This window comes from Cotesia typhae, unplaced genomic scaffold (genome assembly GCF_013202065.1).
Source record: "Cotesia typhae breed Kobodo isofemale line unplaced genomic scaffold, CoteBio_Ctyphae contig_413, whole genome shotgun sequence".
NCBI classification, from domain to species: domain Eukaryota; kingdom Metazoa; phylum Arthropoda; class Insecta; order Hymenoptera; family Braconidae; genus Cotesia; species Cotesia typhae.
In genome coordinates this window covers 16,745-37,873 of record NW_027423750.1, presented here as the reverse complement: position 1 = coordinate 37,873, position 21,129 = coordinate 16,745, and the positions used below count along the sequence as shown (strand labels likewise).

The 21,129-nt window shown below is 29.0% G+C and overlaps 1 protein-coding gene across 7 annotated transcripts in view; it reads left to right on the top strand.

Moving 5' to 3' along the window:
* The window catches only part of Grh (grainy head), a 29,524-nt gene extending 8,460 nt beyond the window's left edge, over positions 1–21,064 (top strand). For 2 of the 7 annotated variants that reach the window (XM_074243788.1, XM_074243789.1), the window contains exons 4-15: positions 8,722–9,123; positions 13,457–13,832; positions 13,920–14,288; positions 14,409–14,674; positions 15,737–15,905; positions 16,997–17,108; positions 17,462–17,556; positions 17,788–17,958; positions 18,138–18,323; positions 18,483–18,947; positions 20,254–20,318; positions 20,538–21,063. In XM_074243788.1, coding sequence (XP_074099889.1) covers positions 8,722–9,123; positions 13,457–13,832; positions 13,920–14,288; positions 14,409–14,674; positions 15,737–15,905; positions 16,997–17,108; positions 17,462–17,556; positions 17,788–17,958; positions 18,138–18,323; positions 18,483–18,947; positions 20,254–20,318; positions 20,538–20,832 — 2,971 coding nt within the window. In that variant the 3' untranslated portion in view covers positions 20,833–21,063. Of the gene's footprint in view, positions 1–8,721; positions 9,124–13,456; positions 13,833–13,919; positions 14,289–14,408; positions 14,675–15,736; positions 15,906–16,996; positions 17,109–17,461; positions 17,557–17,787; positions 17,959–18,137; positions 18,324–18,482; positions 18,948–19,362; positions 19,476–20,253; positions 20,319–20,537 lie in introns of all 7 variants that reach the window. The other 5 variants (XR_012479273.1, XR_012479274.1, XM_074243791.1 and 2 more) reach the window with 5 other exon arrangements.
* The last annotated feature ends 65 nt before the right edge of the window (positions 21,065–21,129 follow it).

Below are 21,129 nucleotides of genomic sequence, written 5' to 3'. Positions count from 1 at the left end.
GGAAATCGATACGAATTTCACTGATTTAATTGATCATCCGCCTTTTTTATTGTCGTTTTCACAAGCCATCCAGAGAAGCCAGATCATTTTTTCACCGTTTTTGAAACTTAGAAAATCGTAGCCATTAACGACTTAGTTGGAAATAAAAATTTATCGAGATCTTGGTCTTACTCTCGGATATTATTATTTCCTCTCGAGCGTTACCATTACTACAGACGCACTTCACCGTTTGCCGAGCTAAATAAATTCCAATGTCCATTTAATAATATTGAGTTGGATCTTGAATTGTTTCAGAGTTTCTAATGCTTTTTATAAATTTTTTTTTTCCACTATTTATATATATATATATATATATATATATATATATATATATATATTGCTTTTAATTCTTATCTGGAACCCGATCTGACTTATTATTTTACGGGACATGTCACAGGTTTTATAGATTTATATTGTTGTCTGATTAGTTATGGTAGTCAAATTTTTTGGAGCTTTGACAGCTCAATTTCATAGAGAAATTTTATGAGGAATTTTGACATTAACACTAACGTTTTACTTTTATCACATATTTTATAAAATAAATTAAGATCCTGAAATTTTATTTTTTCTCAATATTTCGAAAATTTGATAATTTATTTCTTTTATATAGTCATAATCAATTTTAAGCAAAATCAACAGCCGATAGAATCATTCATTTATAAACATTTTTTTTTTTTAAATTAAATTCATAAGATATACCAATAACGATTGGAAAAAAATTTTAAATTGTTAACAACATTCGAAATAATTAAAAATTTCTAATTATAAAAAAATAAGTACTTTTTATATTTAGATGATAAAAAAAGCGGCAAAGCCGTATAGTATATATTATTAGTTTTAGTATATGTAGGATACAGTGGCTGGGTGCTCTTATCGGATTGTCACGTATATGGTGGGGTAATAACGAAAGAGGCGGAGCAATATCGTTGCTCTGAAGGCGAATGAAGAGACATACACTTACACTGATACTTACATTACGTACATACGTATATAATTCCTTCCTTTATACAATATAAATATATAAATAAAATAAAATAGGATAAAAACACATCGACATATGTGTCCTGCGCACGCACTTGCAGAGACACTGGACACGCATGCGCGGAGTACGTCTTACGCACGCAACCGGTGGCACACCGCAAAAGCTCACACTTACCTGACAAGATGTAAGTTTTCAAACTGGAAGGTGCCACCTCTGCACAGTCCAATACAAGACACCGAACCGGAAAGTCATATACCGATACTATATCATAAACTATATACAATACTGTGATCCAGTTGAAAAAATCCCGCGCTTTTCATTCCTATCATTTTTTTCAAAATTTTAAAAATTAAAAAAAATTTTTTTTAATTATTCATATGTGCCACTTATCACACGTGTAATCAAAATATTTCAGTGATTTTTTTTTTTTTTTTTTTTTTTTCTATTTTAAACAGTGAATTCTTCATGTGACCATTTAAAGTTTTATAATTTTATCGATCTTGTGTCCTCAAGACTTTCCGGTTTATAAATATATAATCTGATCTAAGGACTCATGTGAAAACGATAAGCGCAATGATACTCCTGTGCTGTGTCAATCACGGCGAGGAGTTGAAAAATAATTTACTGCAAGCACAAACTAACACACGGATTTAACTATTATTTTTAAAAAGTAAGTTTAAGTTTTCTCGATTTATTTCGATAATTGATTCGAATTTTTAAAATAAATAAATTAAAAAAAAAAAAAAAAAAAAAAAAAAAAGTATAAAAGGGCACTTTTCCGTGATAGAAATGGTGCTAATTGCAATACAGAGCGCCTTTACCCATCAGGATGACCGGACCCCGAGGGAATAATTAGCATTATCGATGTATAATTTTATTAATAAGTATAGCTTCTTTGAAACACTGATCACGGACATGCCAAAATGTTACCATTTTTGGTAAAAAATTTGTCTTACAATGTGTCCTTAGGGTTTTAATGGTGTTTCTGGTAATGATATGGTGTAATTGGGTTCAACTTTCAGGAAATCAGGTCGGAAAGAACGAAATTTATGTTACTCATTTGAAAAAATAACAAAAAACCTGAGAAATTTTGATACATCTTGTTGCTTTGTTAATAATTTATAACATTAAGCGTCCTTTTAATCAACAATAATGATGATGATGATGATGATGATGATGATGATGATGATGATCTTAAAATGGGGCATTTAAATAAATATTTTTGGAGAAGACGATGAGTAGATTAGTCGGCAAATGGGCGATCAAGCTGTCAGCAAATGCAGGAATGCCGGCGGGTTGAATATCCACAGATATAAATCGGTATAAAGGTTGGGGGGTTGCGAATTTCCCATGGTCAGTACGACCTAATTGTATAAATTGTATATACTAACTTTGACCTTTAAAAAAATAAGGTATGCACTTAGTAGTACCTCGTCCGTGGGACACGTCCATCTTTATCTTGTTTTTCGTTCTTCCTCGCTGTTGTCCATCGGGTATTACTTTATTCCCAAGTAAGGCTCCAAGTGAGACACCAGTTATAATGGTCTATTATAGTAAAGTTTCACCCTTTTCGGCTAAACACCAAAGATGACCCTCAGCAGTCTGGGTTGGCTTTATGCATTTTATATAACTATCCCTAAGTGACCTACTGGACTTACGGACGCTTAAAACTCCCTATTCAAATATAAAAGGGTTAGAATCTACCGGTTGTGTCATTTGCATTCCATTTTGCTAGACGCTCACTAATTTTTTTTTTAAATATTTTTATCATTACTAGATCCTCAAAAACCTCTACTATTTAATTATATTATTTGATTAATAATAATAAAATTTAAAACCACAATTTTAAAAAAGTCAACCCACTGTGATTCACAAAAAACCCTATTGAAATAGTTAATTTTAATTGGAGTAATAGTAAGATCGTATTTGTACAATAATAAAGTAGGCAGCGCCGTAAAATTTGAGCATATAAAGTCGATACAATAATAATACATATAATAATCGAGCGTAATAGCACACGGTACTCAATGGGAGGCCGTTTTTGTTCGCTCAAATATTTTAAATGCTTATTACATCTACATTAAAAAATATATATAAATCATAAAAAATTTTTTTTAATATCATTAGTTTATTACTTAATTTATAAAAGTTATTTATATATTTTTGAAAAATATTTCTGTTTGTGATTTGCAATCAATTAACACATACACACACACACACATATATATATATATATATATATATATATATATATATATATATATATATATATATATATATATATATATATATATATATTTTTTTTTAATGAAAAGTCAAATGCCACGATAATAAAACCTATGATATTACGACTTACGACGTAGTTATATTTAGTTTTGTATAAATTTATAAATGATTTTTTTTTTAATAATAATTATTCGTAATGATAATGATAATTGTAATTGTTGTAGGAGTGTTGATAGAAATAGATAGAGTTTGATAGTGTTGGTTGTAGATGCGGAAAAGAGATTAATTATTCATTAATCTAACGTCCAATATCATCATCATCATCATCATCATCATCATATATATATATATATATATATATATATATATATATATATATATATATATATATATATATATATATATATATCTATATTGTCGAGTTATTATAAATGACTATTATTGTTAAATAAGAATTTCAAATGCCAGCCGTTGAGTATATTAATGAATTTTTATTCTTATAATTAAATTTTTCACCTTGCCATTTTATTGAAAAATTTTTCACTTATCTATTCCAATAATAAATAGTTGTCGATAATTTTAATTTTTATAGAAATGTAAAAGCTTAAACAACAACTCGCAATTATTCTTTTTTTTTTTAAATATAATAATGCTCGATATTTTCGTAATTGTAATATGCAAATGTTGCAATCGATTAATATTGCTGAATTGAATATTTATTTTTCGACTTTCTTTTTCATAATACATTATTGTAATTATTATTTATAATCCAGTCTCTGCTCTACCGAAATTTATCTCCTCCATTCTTTACTTGCTTATTAGATAATTTTTTAATTAAACACTCTTCTTTTGGTAATTTAAATAAAAAATTCAGAAAATAAAGTTTATAAAAGTATATATGAATGTGATGAATAATAAAATTTATGAAAATAACAAATAGTTACATGGTTGGTATAAAGGAACCAGAAAACGAATAGATTTGCGTACAATTGTAAACAGAAATGCCATGCAAAGGCATTATCCATATATTATATTATATGCATATATATAGTATATATATATATATATATATATATATATATATATATATATATATATATATATATATATGCGTAAGTAATATATTGTGTTGTGAATAGCTTAACGAGCGATGATTTGTGAGTAGAGGCAAGATGTGTTGAAGAATTGTAAAAACCAACTTGATAGTCCCTCATATTCCTCATATTTCTCATATTCCTCATATTCATTAATTTTTTCATCTTTATCTTGTAATTCTTGTATTCATACTTAAATACATTACATCTCTATATATTAACAGAGATTTTCCTGCTAAGTCTAAGGGGATTTAAATTGACAGCCAGCATTTACTTTTACTATTTTTATAAAAAACTTTAAAAAAATTTTTAAATATTTCAAATATTTTGCATTTATGAAAGAACAAAATCTTTATTAGGAAGAATTAACAATAATTTGTTGGAACGAAATAGAATACTACACTATATCGGCAATGTCTATCTTTGATATAGATATTTGAATAAATAAATAGATAGATATATCGCATGGAATGGGCAATAGAATAAATGATGAACCGATTATCGTATTGTTTGATCAATACCTTAGACCTTAGACCTTAGACTCTAGACAAAGTGTATGTATTATATATAAATGCAACGTCTCAATTTTCGTAAAGATACCCTTTCCCTACATGGCAACCTGTTTGACATTATCAATTTAAGTATCTACAACCAAATTTTATGACTGTTTTGTCTTAATGAATTATTATTATTATTATTATTATTATTATTATTATTTTAATTATGTTCTAATTATGTATTTTAGTTATGACTAAACATTGTTGTTAATTTAAAAGACTAATTGATAATATAATAAAATTTTTCTAATTAACTGATGTTACATTGTATAACACTAAGAATAATATTTAACAATGGTAGTAGAGTAGAAGAATATGCATAGAGGTGCAAGAAAGTGTGAAAAAGGATAATAATATAGTGTTACTCAGAATATTCTCGGTCTTATACACATAATACATAACATATAACACATATCCATAGAGATGAAAGATGAATGGTATTGTGTGTTGTATAGATGAGCGTAATAGTAAGAGCGCAAGAGTGAAATGAAAGAGTTTAGTTAAAGTATGTAGAGGTAAAAAAGGAGACGAGCCACGCGCGAAGGATACCTCACCTCACACTAGGATATCTCACCTTGTGTTCATTGTACTTGTTACATTGTTACATACTATACATTTATATATATATATATATATATATATATATATATATATATATATATATATATATATATATATATATATATATATACACATCACATGAGTGTACTGTGTCCTTCACTCAGCATCCCTTCACCAACTAACTTTTTTCTCTCATAATATTCTCCTTTTATTATTGTGCTTTACTTTTTATTATTCGGGTTTTGCTTTTCCGCACCTTGGTCCACCACCTCTGGACACCGTGGGGGGTTGCCAAAAAGGTAAATAAACTATTCAGCACAAAAGGATTTATAGAACAGAGTGTATCAATCAGTATTCTGTTTGAAACAATTCATTTTTTAAGTCATTATTTTTAATTGTTTATTTAATAATAATTCCCACGTAATTTGGAATACTTGTCTTTTTTTTTTCTATTTTCTATTTTATTTAAAAAATTTCTTTATCAATTAAATAATTATTTTTGTTTCTTTATTATCAGAAAATAGTAATAATAATCATAATAAACCTTGTCCAAACATTTTTTAAACAAACCAACATTGAGACATGTTTTTATTGCGCAAGTAAATTTAGACAATAATTTAAAAATTTAAAATTTATCTAAGCATACGTCGGCTTCTCTTAACTAAAAACGTGACTAGCCTAAAATTATTTTTATTGCTGTATATATTGTCAAGTACCGAGTTTTTAGAGAAAATATTAACGATAAACGATGAGAAATAAGAGCAGAAAGGCCTCTAAAATTTTAAGTTCTGAGACACTAAAAAATAGCTATGCTAATTTTTTTTTATTATTGTACCCCTTCGGCTGAACTTCAAACTTCACCTGCGCATCCGGTTTTATGTTCTTTTCTCTTACAATACTTATTCTATTTATGCATAGATGTCCTTACAAACAAATATACATGTATATATATATATATATATATATATATATATATATATATATATATATATATATATATATATATATATATATATATATATATATATATATATCTACCGGATTTTCTTCTTTCCGGTAATGCACTAAACGGAAATTAATTAGTAACCTAACGGATTTATTTAAAAAAATATTAAATTTTTTGTTGCCAATTAAGTCTGTAAAAAAATTTATAAATGATATGCAGGATTTAATGTTCATTTATCATGTTACATGACACTTTTTGTTTGGAATTTTTCAATAGATTTAATTTTAATCTGATATTCAGTCACCTATTTAAATATAAATTTATTTTATTTATTTTTCTATTTTAATAAATAAAATTTTATTAAACTTTGTTAGTTTAATTTTACCCTTAACTGTTAGTTGACTTCTGCATTACCGACATTTGTCTCTTACCCCCTCCTCCGTTGCTTATTCCTAAAAATAATTTTTTTATTTTTCTCATCATAATTTATAGTAATATCACATATTCGACACGTGAAAGCATTTGTCCCTCTTTAAATTACTAAAAACACATCCACATTTATATTATTATTTACACATACGACATATTTACATAAATAATAACACATGTTTTAACTTTATCTCGTAATCCTTTATTTTTAGTTTAACCACTCGCCGCATACCCGACAACAATCTCTCTTAATATTCCTCCCGAGTATTATCCACGCGTATAAAACATGTTTTGATTTTTAAATTTTGAAAATACCGCGAATACCTCTCGTTCGCCGATACAAACATTAATAAACGTCTATTTTTAAAACAAAATAAAATAAAATATCTTCCTCTTATTTAAAAAATAAAGGGAGGGAATTTGAATTATTAAAATTTTTTGGCCTAAAAAATTCAACGAAATTTGATCCGGTTGTCAGTAGAAAAAAAATTTGATTGATTCGTCGACAGTAACCCTTCACATCCTTCATACCCTATATATATATTAATAATAATATATTCATATTTATGGGAGCAAAAAAAAATCAAATATTTGCTCGCGGCAAATTTTTTGGCTTTTTTAAAATATAAAATAGATAATACAGTTATAAAAATTATTGCCATTTTTTCATTATATATATATATATATCTATTTAAAGTCATGTCAGCGAACGACAATTAACACGTAACAGTAAAGGAGTATGAACGCGATAGAGATATAAACTTGGGTGTATTTAAAGTTTAATTGTTTGTATGAGTGGTAAGTACGGTCAATAATGATAGTACTGTGTATAGAGGTAGCTAGACAGTAAGCCAATGTGGATAGGAGATAATTAACGGAAGGATGATAATGTTATTTGTTGTATTTTTTTATCAGGTCTTTTCCGTTTGGACTTATGGGTTTTAGAATACGATTTTAGGAGTTATTATTTTATATATATATATATATATATATATATATATATATATATATATATATATATATATATATATTTTTTTTTTTTTTTTTAATTGTCAAATTTCTAACTATTAAATTTACTGGCGAAATTTTTATATCGATTGTTCTAACTTAAAAAATGAGGTAAATATTTTAAAGCTTTTATAAAACTGTAGTAATTATTAACTTGACTAAATTTTGTTGATAAAATAATTTTTTTAATAATATTTCAATAAATTTAAAGCAGCGAATTTAGATCGTCGAAATATAAGTAAATATAATATATAATCTAAATAAATAAGAGAATTATTTCCAGTGTCTGAACAGACATTCCGTTAGACATTGATGTCTATGAAGACGATGATTATTTTTCATCGAAATGATCTACCTATGCAAACATAGGAAAGAAAAATATTTGCACGGGATTCGCGGGAGCTCATTATCGGGGTGACTATCTTTGTATCTTAACTATTCTTTTTTTTTTTTTTCTTTTCCTTTTATATTTCTATGTATGTAATGCGTATTGTATATCTGTATAGATGCTAAAGTATCTCTCCACTTGGTCTTTGTTCATCACGATACATCAAATATATATATATATATATATATTGTAGTGAGATTTTTTTATGGCAAGACGGTTATCCAGGTGCGTGTGTTTTAAATTTTATAAAGGGAGATTGATTCGACATGCATAAATTAGAGGCGATATGTTAAAAAAATTTGTACGTGCCAGGCACCGGGAATTTGGATTTAGATTTTTTTCAGCAAAGATTGATAAATAGGATTATAAGTTGATGAATTTTAAGTTAACTTTTTAAAAATTCATTGGGATTTTATAATAGAAAAATTTTTCAATATAAATTATTAATTATGTAAAGATGATAATTTAAAATATTTCATTATATGTTACAGTAGACGTAGTCGTTCTTCATCAGATTGCGAATCAAGCGTGGTCGGAGTATCAGAGCAGTACGGCACCGCAGTAGGCCGTGAGTCAACAGAGGAAGAGGGTAATCATCATCACCAACAGCATCACGAAAACCAGGTTGACCCTGAGGACCCCGACGAAGCTTCAAAACGTGTCGCTGCCGTTCAGGTTCAAGTCCAGGGCATGGAGGGCGACTGGAGGGCCTACTGCGAGCATCCGCTTTCAGTAGCTACTGCGGCCATGCTCAACCTCCAGCAGCAGCACCAGGTCTCTGCGGTTTCTGGACACCCTGACGAGCAGAACGTCCCCTACGTCTACGAGTACTACAAGTTGCCTGAGAAATCTTCGGACGTAAAATTGACGCCGACTCACGAGTTATGGCCAACGTAAGTTTTTTTTTTTTTTTTTTTTAATTATCTCAAGCTGAAAATGTCACCCGTTTCTTAATTTCTATGTTTTTTTTTTTTTAATCAAAACTATTCGATCATGCAATGACGTAGGATGTTGTCTAGACGACTCGATTACCCGCGTAGGCATCAATGCATCGTATTCAGAAAAAAACCCTCCACGGTATATTTAATAAAAATTTCATTGATTTTTTTTTTTTTTTAATTGTTGTAAAAATTTTTTTTTAATTTTCAAATCCACGACTGATAAATAGTCTTATTGAATTTTTTAATAAAGTTATATACTCAATTTAAACTCGTTTTATTATATTACATAAAATAATAATAATAATAAAAAAAATGAGTTTAATTATATATATATATATATATATATATATATATATATATATATATATATATATATATAGAGAGAGAGAGAGAGAGAGAGAGAGAGAGAGAGAGATTTAAAAATAAAATGGATTAAACTCAAATTGGTTTGAGTTGAATTTTTACGGTCGATTTGTTGGGTTTGCAAACTCGAATCTCATTCGCGTGTTCTCAATGACAACGGTTATTGTATCCACTCATACATGCTAACAGAGACACATACACACATAATATAATAATAAAATGCAATATGTAACATGCAATATATAAATATATATTAACTAAAACGGATGCTGAGGCACTAGGGGGGTTGATATATTTTGGGTTTATGCTTATGCGCTCAAAGTTTATTTACATCTCGTTGGTGCTGGTCTTAGCTGCTGCACCCCAAGCAATATAAAATAAAATAAAAAGCTCCAGCGGTAGTTTTTGATTTATATCGCTCGCTTAGCATATTTTCTAATTTACTCTTTGAGAAATTTTTATCTTCCAACCCGGCCAAAGTCATATATATTTTTTTAACAATAAAAATAGTTTTTTGTCATTACAATGACAATTGTTACTTATAAATATATTTATCCGAGCGTTTTAACATTTTAAGTTGCAGGGCTTAATTATCTCGCATTCCGATCTTATCTTTTTGTATCTCGGGCCTCGGTACTCAAACTATCAACTATCAACTATCCCATGCCCTTTTTTAATATCGCTCTATGCTAAGCATATATATTTGTTAGGTAAACAATCAACTTTTAATTGCTAATTTTTTGTGAATATTTTACAGTAGGAAATAATAATTATTAAACATTATTTATCCAATTTATATTATCAAAATAATATAATTGCAATAAATAAAATTGTGCCACAGAAAAAAATATTCGTTTACATATAATTTTATCCTCAAAGTTTAAGTCACAATCTAACAAACTGTAATAAATTATTTAAAGTTAAAGTTAAAAAAAAAATTATTAGCGTAATTACATTATACAGCATAACAAGTTACGTTTTATCTTTTATTTTATTAAAAATTTTTTATTTTAATAAAATTCTAAAGAAACTAAAACGGCATACGACAAAGTGTCTCACGACAAAATGTAACACGATCTCTATGCTCTGTTTCACCTCATAGTCATCTCACGTCACCTTTTCTTGTCTCTTGTATACTGTCTCCGTATAACCGTGTACAATTCCCGGTCTGGTGCATGCCGACAAGATACTAATTAAATTATTTAACTAAATAAATATCTCGAATGTAAACCTCGGACGGCACTTGTGCGTTAACTTATCACGAAACTACCGGCAGTAAATCACAATAAAGACTCGGTGATACGTGTTGGGAATAAAATGTAACACTTTATTGTTTTATTATGCATATTTTTTTGTTGTTGTTATCGTTATTGTTATTTTTTAAATAGTTTCTTCCGTCTGTTTTTTTTTTTTTTTTTTTTTTTTTTTATAAGTTATTGTCGTCGACAGTCTGATATGATGAAGCTCGTTTCTGTTTCATTTTATGATGTGACACTCACGAAAACGAGGATCTTTTTCAGAGTCAGAGTCAGAGGGCATTCGACCATTTTATTTGATAATTTAAACTCCTAATTTAGATCATCTACCCCGTTAAAATGTCTAGATTTTTAAAAAATTATTAAATTTACACAAAATACTTTATTTTACATTTCAATGGACCACTGAATATTCACAGATAATAATAAGGTCTTGAGCATAAGAAGAAGAAAAAAATAGATTTTTCGTTAAACTTTAAGTTTAATTTAAATTTTAATAATTATAGTGTGTGACTATAAATATTCGAATAATTAAATAGAATGTGATTTATTGGCATAACATGACTACTGACATGTGTCAAGTTAATTTGCCCATGAAAGATTTCCGGTTAAACCTCATCGTAACCGGGAATTCCGGTAGTACCACAAGTAAAACATAATCTTAGGTCTTCTCTTTACCTCTTGGAAAAAAATAAAAATAAGAATCGACCTGTCGGCAAAACTCCCTGACCTCGGGTTGACCTACACTGAATCTTGTCGGATTTTGTTCGGGACAAAAAATTCCTAAAATAACCCATTAATAAAATGGATAAAATAAAACAAATAAATAAAAAAATAAAAATATAATCATTTATCTCATTACAGGACCGTTTGTTCTGTCACGTTGTTTTTAGCCGCGTATAATAAGCGAATAATGATTTATCGTATACATTTAGCGACAAGTGGAATGGCTAATTTGCTGAATAACTACTAAGACCGATGACCTTAATATATATCAATATATTATAGATGTATTTATTTATTTATTTATATTTATGATTATACGGAGGTTAGCCAAATTATTTATCCCAATTATTATTATGCATTTATTTTTTGGGCAATCTCATTAATATATAAGATATATATAATATATATATATATATATATATATATAAATACTACGTTAATAAACAACAGTTGGATTTAATTATGTATGTAAGAATTGATAAAATGAAATCAATTAAAAATGTTAATTATTGTTTTTTAAATCTACAGTAAATATTTAAATGTCTCATTATATATTTCGGATTTTAATGGACACAATCAATTAATTTGATGTTAAGTAAGAAAATCGAAGTAATTATATAAATTGTAATTTTTTTTATATCGCTATTATTATTTAATATTGAATAAAAAATATTCGATTGATCAATGTATATATACTAACAGGATAAAGTAGTCAAAAAAATTGCATTTAATCCAAAATGATAAATGCATTATTTACCTCTTGAGGGATTCGAAAAAAGAAAAAAAAAAGCGATTACAAATAAAAGTAATAAAAAGGATTTATAAATGAAAAAAGGCAGAAGACTGCTCTTTGGCGCCCGTCGGATTAGCATCGCATTACTGATCGTCCTTTCGGATCCATTTCATATAAGCCGAATTCATAGGGTTCCAATCCATGGATTTTACACATACCAATATATATATATATATATATATATATATATATATATATATATATATATCTTCACATCTATACAAATCGAAAATATCGTTCCATAAATGGGTTGAGTTATGTTGAGATATGTGCTTGTAAATATGCATACTTTATTCGAGCCCGAGGTTATGACATATTCCATCTCACACTTAATATCATCTTCGTCCGCCAGAAAAAGTTTAGCTGGTTCGTTATTTCTTGTGCGTACTTGGTACATTGCGTCGTCAAGAGATACTTGAGACATGTGCGCATGAAGAGCGTAAATATATATATATTATTTATACGTATATAACTTGTGTGTGTGTGTGTGTGTGTGTGTGTGTGTATCTGTATATCTTATACATATATGTAGAGGTGAGACGGGCATGAGACCATAAGAGAGCCTGCAAAAAAGGCTGGAGGAAACTTAGGCAGGTATCAGGTATCAGGTATCATCTGCGACGCATTGTATCGAAGCATCTGACCGTAGGGTTTTGGTATGTTCTGCTCGACGCATGTGCACTCGATCCTCAGAATGATGATGATGCGATGGTGCCAAAAAGGGTGGAATTTAATTGTAATAATAAAGGATGATAGGAAAGTTGACGACTCGAACCAGGTTGCTGTGAAGATCCAAACCAAGTCCCCTGCTTTTACTTTACAAATTTAGTAGGGGTAGGGGTAGGGGTAAAGCACCGATTCTCTCCGTTTTATTCAACTCCTAACAATAATAAGACGCTCGAGGGTAGACACTTTTTTATTGTCTGCATTATCATGCTAAATATAACATGTTAACTATTTGGTACAATCGACGCACTCGTATTTTCTTCTCCAAGGAACTTCTAGCTAACTACTATAAACTATAAACTACCTATTGACGATTGTTCACGGGGGTTTAGTTATTATTTACACCCTATGTTTACTTAAAAACTGTCAAAGATTTTCAGATAACAACTTTTATTTAATAATATATTTTTCTATTCTACAGCGGAGTTATGGGCCAGAAACTTCTTGTCGAGAGCGCTGGCTCTCGACTAGAGAACTCCGAGAACGGAAGCGGAGAACTCCACCATTTTTTGCACCAATATAATCAACAATCGCCAAGTCCAAATCAAAATCTCCAGAGTAACATCCCTTTGCCCCTCAGCCCGCAATCTCTGAGACACGACGGTTCTTCGGGAATTGGTATCAAGAGGGAACCTGAGGACCTGAGTTCCTCACGTGGTGCTCAGCAGTCTAAACGGCACAAACAGGCTCAGCCGGATAGTCCTACACCTCCGGGAATGTATCATCATCATCATCATCATCATCATCAGCAGCAGCAGCAGCAGCAGCAGCAGCAGCAGCAGCAGCATCAATTACAAGTAAATATTCACTTTTTATTTGAATTTTTACAATTTTTTTTTCTTTACGGCCTTTAGAATTAATCTATCTTATACTCTCTCTTCCAGGTCCAACAATACGGAAGCCCCTACGATCCATACTCGGCGTGCAGTCCGCGGCTATCAACCTACAATTCTGGTTCAAACGCCAGCGGAAGTGCGACACCAGGTCTTCACCAAGGAGACGGGAACACCGTCTACGTGACCAGTGAAGCTCTTCCACCTTTAGCGTCCTCAAGTTCAGCCGCACTTTCCACGACAACGACGTCCTACACCAGGTACGAGGTGGTGCCCAGTTCATACACCACCCACGCAATAAGGTCCTCGTCCAGCAGCAGCAAGGTCCTCACCGTAGACCTTCCTAGTCCCGATTCTGGGATTGGGGCTGATGCAGTAACTCCAAGACAGGACCACCATCCTCCGACAGCTTTGCATCAGGTTTGTTCCCACAAATTTGTAGTTTTTTATTATTTATTAATATTAATATTATTATTATTATTATTATTATTATTATTATTATTATTATTATTATTGTTGTTATTATTATTATTATTTCAGTCTTCATTCGACTACACTGAGCTGTGTCCCAGCAATAATAATAATAATAATCCATCAACAGTGGTCCTTGAAAGTGGAGCTGTTGTTCATCATCCACCTCTCCAGCTGCAATTACAACAGTCTCACAATCAGAGCCAGGTACAGCGGGGACTGGTGAATCCTTCAGCTTCAGCTTCACCTTCTACTACTCCAAATCCTCCTAGATCCAGACCTTGGCACGACTTTGGGCGCCAAAATGACGCAGATAAAATTCAGATACCAAAAATGTGAGTATTCAAAGTTTAAATAATTTATTCGATAAATCGCATAAAATTTTATTAGAATAATTCAGAATTCAGGACCAACTGATTCTGCCTAGTCAGTATATGATACCGTTATATAAATTCATTTTTATTATCGTCCGGTTAATTTTTTAATACTTGTTAAAAATTAATTATTAGTACTTTTTTTTTTTTTTTTCTTCTTTCCATATTGTATTTATGAATAATTATTTCAATAATTACAATCATAAAATTTATTTTAATGTTGTGTTGGAGTTGATACAAGTCGCAATAAAAATTTAATAATGTGTCGCGCGGGCGCGGGCAAAACTAAGTGGCAAGACTAGACTTGTTATAAAGAATCAATTGCTAATGGTTACCGGGCGTTCACCTGAAGTGTTTGTTTTTTTTTTTTTTTTTTTTTTTTTCAAACGGCCGCCTTTTTATGTCTATTTCCTCGAGTACTACCGACTGGTGACTGCTCACGCTTATCGTCTTATCATCATTGGCTCAGTTAACTAGCTCGCACTGTTAAAATATTACAACTCCCTCACTTGTAAGCATTTTGCTGATAGCTATTCCGTTTTACTATATACACTCGAGAGACTCTGGATTTCCTAGTTTCTGAGCTGTCAGATACGGTAATTACATCTGATACGATACTACTTATTTATTACAGATATTTTTCCAGACAATGATGATTTGAGTCGCGTGTTTTGCCGCAACAACTAACCTATTTGTTGTTGTTTAATGATTATTTGTTATTTTTTGACAAATATAAAAGCACATTAAATTTTATTTATTACGCTTGTAAACTTTTCGTTCCACACCTTTATCAATTTCCAATAATTTACTGTTTAATTTCTTCAGAAGACTTTATTGAAAAATCAGGCTTTCTGAGCGATTGGAATTACCTATAGGAGGACTTTAAGAACTATAAAGATAAAGAAGCTTGAATTTTGTTTATCTGATTATTTTAAATAATTCGGAAACTTGTGGAAAAGTTTTAACCATTATTATAGATATATCGATGGTCAAAGGCAACTGATTGCGTGATTAATGTTTCAGTTATTCAGCGTATGGGTTCAAGTATCATCTGGAGTCACCGATAAGCACGTCACAGCGACGGGAGGATGACAGAATAACTTATATTAATAAGGGTCAATTTTACGGAATCACTTTAGATTATGTTCCCGATCCAGACAAACCGCTTTTGAAAACCGGACAAACTGTTAAGGTAATAATAATAATAATAATAATAATAATAATAATAATAATAATAATAATAATAATAATAATAATAATAATAATAATAATAATAATAATAATAATAATAATAATAATAATAATAATAATAATAATAATAATAATAATAATAATAATAATAATAATAATAATAATAATAATTGTAATAATTATTTTTCGTGGTATTGATAATTATTATTATTATTATTATTATTATTATTATGATTATTATTATTATTATTATTATTATTATTATTATTATGCTAATAAATTGAAGAGAAATAAACGATTGCCAGTCGAAAAAAGATAAATATAAATAGAAAAAGGTAAAGGAAGTAAACTCGATCGTTTGCGCTTAACTAAGTGTAACAAATCTGTGGTTTGATAACGCGATCAATCTATATATAACTTTAACGTTCATTCACCCGAATCACAAAAAATCACTGCACCAGTTATATATATATATCTATAGTGTTGGTTTTTATAATGATCCAATTTTTTACTATAATTGTTGATTAATATTATTAATCTGTTATTAAACGAAAAAATAATTGTTTGTTGATTGTGATTGTGATGAAAATGGCAGATAATTTATGCAAGATTGTGGGATAACGTGGTTGTAAGTAAAGTAGCTGAGGCTAATTGAAATCAATAACTAATTAGAACTTGTTATATATAAGCGCTTGCATATATAAATAGATTTACGAGTGAAACTTAATTTTTTATACTCTATTCTTTACTATTCGATTAATGAATTAAAATACGGAAGTTTATTATGTAACTATCTAGCAGTTTTCAATTATTTTGGTTTGTAATTTTTTATCGATCAATTTTTTTTTTTTTTTTTTTTTTTTTTTTTAAGATATATACCACAGAAATTACCGTGCTCGAAATTATTTTCCTCTGTCATTAGAGGTCTTTATTGCAAGAAAAAAAAAATCAGCTTTATTAATTGAGATTATATGAAATAAAACTGTAACCAAAAGTTTAAACACATAAATGTTTGACTTTCTCTTGGCAATAACTGCAATTATGTTAATTCTATTCATAAAAATTAAATATTATCATTATTATTACTTACAGAGTGTTGTAATGTTAATGTTCCGTGAAGAAAAAAGCCCAGAAGACGAAATAAAAGCTTGGCAATTTTGGCACGGTAGGCAGCATTCAGTGAAGCAACGGATTCTTGATGCGGGTAAGGTTCATAAATATCTGCAATAATAATTAATTATTGCACAATGACAATTAATAAAAAGCAAATTATCTTATATTAATAATAAATTTAATAAAACACACACACTATTCCTTACGCAAGCTTACTGTTCGAGCTAAGGATAACTATATAGTTGAGGTTAAGCCGGTAAGCGCTTAACTACCAATAAAATTATCATAATCGATATTTTTTTTATATATCTTTATTCAAATTAGCTTGTCAAGTTAACTATTTTATTTATACCATATTAATAATGCCAATTGTTAATTTATGCTTAATGCAAACACTTTTTTTTTCCTTGTAAGGTTTTAATTAACTTTTTTTTTTTTATCTAGACACAAAAAATAGCGTTGGATTGGTTGGCTGTATCGAAGAAGTTGCTCATAATGCCATTGCTGTATATTGGAATCCATTAGAATCTTCAGCAAAGGTAAAAATTTTTCTTTGTCATATATTTTTCTCTCACTGATCCTTTATAACTCTATGATTTGAAATAAATATATAACTGTCAAGTTAATCGAGTTAACTGAATCTCAAAATATCAACAAAATTGTCTCTGGATGTTAATAGCTCAGTATAAATAAATGCGCATGCGCAGCGCAAAATTTAAATGTCTGCTGTTAAATTTACTTTTTTTTTTTTTTTTTTGACATTATTTCAGATAAACGTCGCAGTACAGTGTTTAAGCACGGATTTTTCAAGTCAAAAAGGTGTAAAAGGATTGCCGTTACATGTCCAAGTGGACACATATGAAGAACCACCTTCACATTCTCATTCATACACGCCACCTTCTCATCGTGGTTACTGTCAAATAAAAGTTTTTTGTGATAAGGTAAATGAATAAATAATTAATAACTTAATTAAATTTTCTAGATATGTATGTTGTGTGTCATGTTATATGCATAAGTAGAGACTTTGTATTAAAGGCTTGTTGTGATTCGACCTTTCATCAGTTAACTATATATATATAGTAGAGAGGAATTGAATTAAATGGAGTATAATTAAATGTAGGGTGCCGAAAGAAAGACACGCGACGAAGAGAGAAGAGCAGCCAAGCGTAAAATGACTGCTACAGGCAGGAAAAAGCTTGATGAATTGTATCACTCTGTTACTGAACGCAGTGAATTTTATTCAATGACTGATCTTCATAAACCACCGGTATTATTTTCACCACCCGCTGAGCACGCACTTGACAAGGTAAATTATTTTACTTTCTTAACCTAATTATACAATATTTATTTTTAAAAATTATATCTAATAGAATTAATATTTTTATTTTAATAAATATTGTATAATATAAAATATATTAAATTGTAAAAAAAATTTTTATAAATTAATTACCAAATTTTTGTTCAGCAGTTTTCTACAATGGAATTATCAGGGTTCTACGGCGCGGGAAATGGCAGTGGTGACACAGACACCTCATCGCTCAGCAACGGCGAGGGCGGAATGAAAACAGGAACCAGTAGTCCGTATCCAGGATGCGGAAGACCCAGTCTTCCAGCTTTGAAATTTCACAACCACTTTCCTCCAGATAACCTCGCCGGAATCCACGACAAAAAAGACTCGCTGCTTATGCAAGTCCAGGAATTGCAAGGCACCGTTCTTCAAGGAGTTCCTCCAGGTGCTTTGACCTCTACTGCAGGAACTCTCGTCTCAAGTGTTAGTAATCGTCTGCATCTTCAGCACCAAACTCAGCAATCTCACCTCCGTGGAAACAATTCTGAAGAACGGGTAATGCTTTATGTCAGACAAGAATCTGAAGATGTCTACACGCCGTTACATGTCACGCCTCCTACCGTCCAAGGACTCCTCAATGCTGTAAGTATATTTGTTAATTTTTAATTAATTGTAATATCATTTATTTTTAAAATTAGTTAAATAGAGGTGCCCCCGCCGTGTGACAGCCTGTTTATTAAAAACTTTTTTTTTTTTTTTTTTTTTTTAAACCAATCAAAATATAGAATTATTTATTTATAAATAAATTTTAAGAGTAAGTAAGAAAAATCATGATTTTAAGTTATACCAATACCGAAGATATCCAACTTAAAAAGAAAGGACACTCACTTTTTCTACGATTTCAGCTGATAGGCTTATTGGAAATAGAAAAAATAATTATTTGATCTTATCACACGGGGGAATCCGCCGTTTAAGATTGTTAAAATTAGTATTTTATAAATAAGTTAAGTCAAAATAGAATATCGTGTTATATTTTTTATTATTTGTTATTGTTCAGACTTGCAGCAGAGAAAACTGGATTTTGGAGCAGTGATTATCGGTCACCATTAATACGTTTTTTCCTCGAGGTTGCAAGCATCCAAGCTCCAATTTTCTCTGCTCATTAGACGGGTAAGTTTATTGTATCCGTCAATAACCCCGAAATGCTAACAATGTACTAAAAAATATTGCTAATTTATTTTTATTTAAATTAAATTTTATGGCCCGTCAAATTTATTTTTTTATAACAATGATTTAGTTTTTACTTAAAAAAAAGTTAGCATATTTTTTTTATTTTTGTTGCTAATTATTAAAACTACTTGTAGCTGGAATATAACATTAAATATATACATATTAATTATTTATAAAACACATTATCATAAGCTATAAGTATTTTTAAAAATAAAAAATTATATATGCATTACAGCGCTATTGTTGTATATATATATTGTTAATAAAATTCAAATCTAAATAATAATAATAATAATAATAATAATAATAATAATGAATAAAATATCACAAGAAAGCATGCAACATTGTAACTTATCATGATTAATCTTCCACGTAAATGAATAAATGTTCTTTGATTGGGTAATTAATGTAACGCTTATAAATTAATACCACTAGGCTCTAACGTAAGTAAATCACATACATCGCTAATAAATAACCATATTATGAATTAATTGGTTAATTAAATAATTTACCATTTTTATCAGCATAAAAAGTAACTGAGAAAAAAGTGGAAAGCAATCGTAAAAAAAAATTTTTTTTTTTGTCAAAAAAAGAAATTTTTTTAATAAAATCTATGATAATGAATTTTTAAATATTAAAAAAAATGAAAGAAAGAAGAAAAAAAAAAAAAAGAGTGCGATGAAAAAATTCTAATGTTCTACTTTTTTCTATTTTACAGATTGAATCAAAGTACAAAATTGCATCCTCGAGTATTAATAATTTGTATCGAAAAAACGCAAAGGGGTAAGTTTATGTGTTGAATGTGCAATCAATAATAAATTATAATAATCATTAACATGCTACATTTTTCAATTAATTATGCATGAAAATTCTATATTTTTATTAACATTTATTAATTTTATAATTATCATTATATATGTTATTGTTTTAAATGATAATTAAATTTATTCAAATATACAACAGTAAAAATAAATTCATTTTTTTTTATATAATTTGTTACAGAATCACGGCGAAAATTGACGACGACATGATCCGCCATTACGTCGACGAAGACTTATTCCTATTGGAAGTGAGTCATTCAACGACACCGGCAAACCCGGAGTGTAATCAAAGCAATCCAGGGTCACCTGGGGACCCAGATGATCCCAACGACTCGACGTCAATAGGTTATGATGTTACACTAATTAAATTGCAAACACAATTAACGCCCCCGTCTCCGTCATTATCATCATCAACTTCACCCGCGACTGTAAATTCTCATATTCACGGCCACGTTCACGAGGTCACGAATTCGTGAGCTCTCTGACTGTTTAATTAATTAAACTTTTTTTTAAATTAATTTATCAATCAATTGATTTTTTAATTAAAAAAACTGGCAATTAATATAATAATAATAAAAATTAATTAATTAAGATAATAATTATATTATAATTATATTGCTACTAATAATTATATTAATTTTTTTTTATCAATGTTAACAATAATAATTACATTAATAAAATAATAATAATGATAATAATAATAATAATAATAATAATAATAATAATAATAATAATAATAATAATAATAATAATAATAATAATAATAATTATTA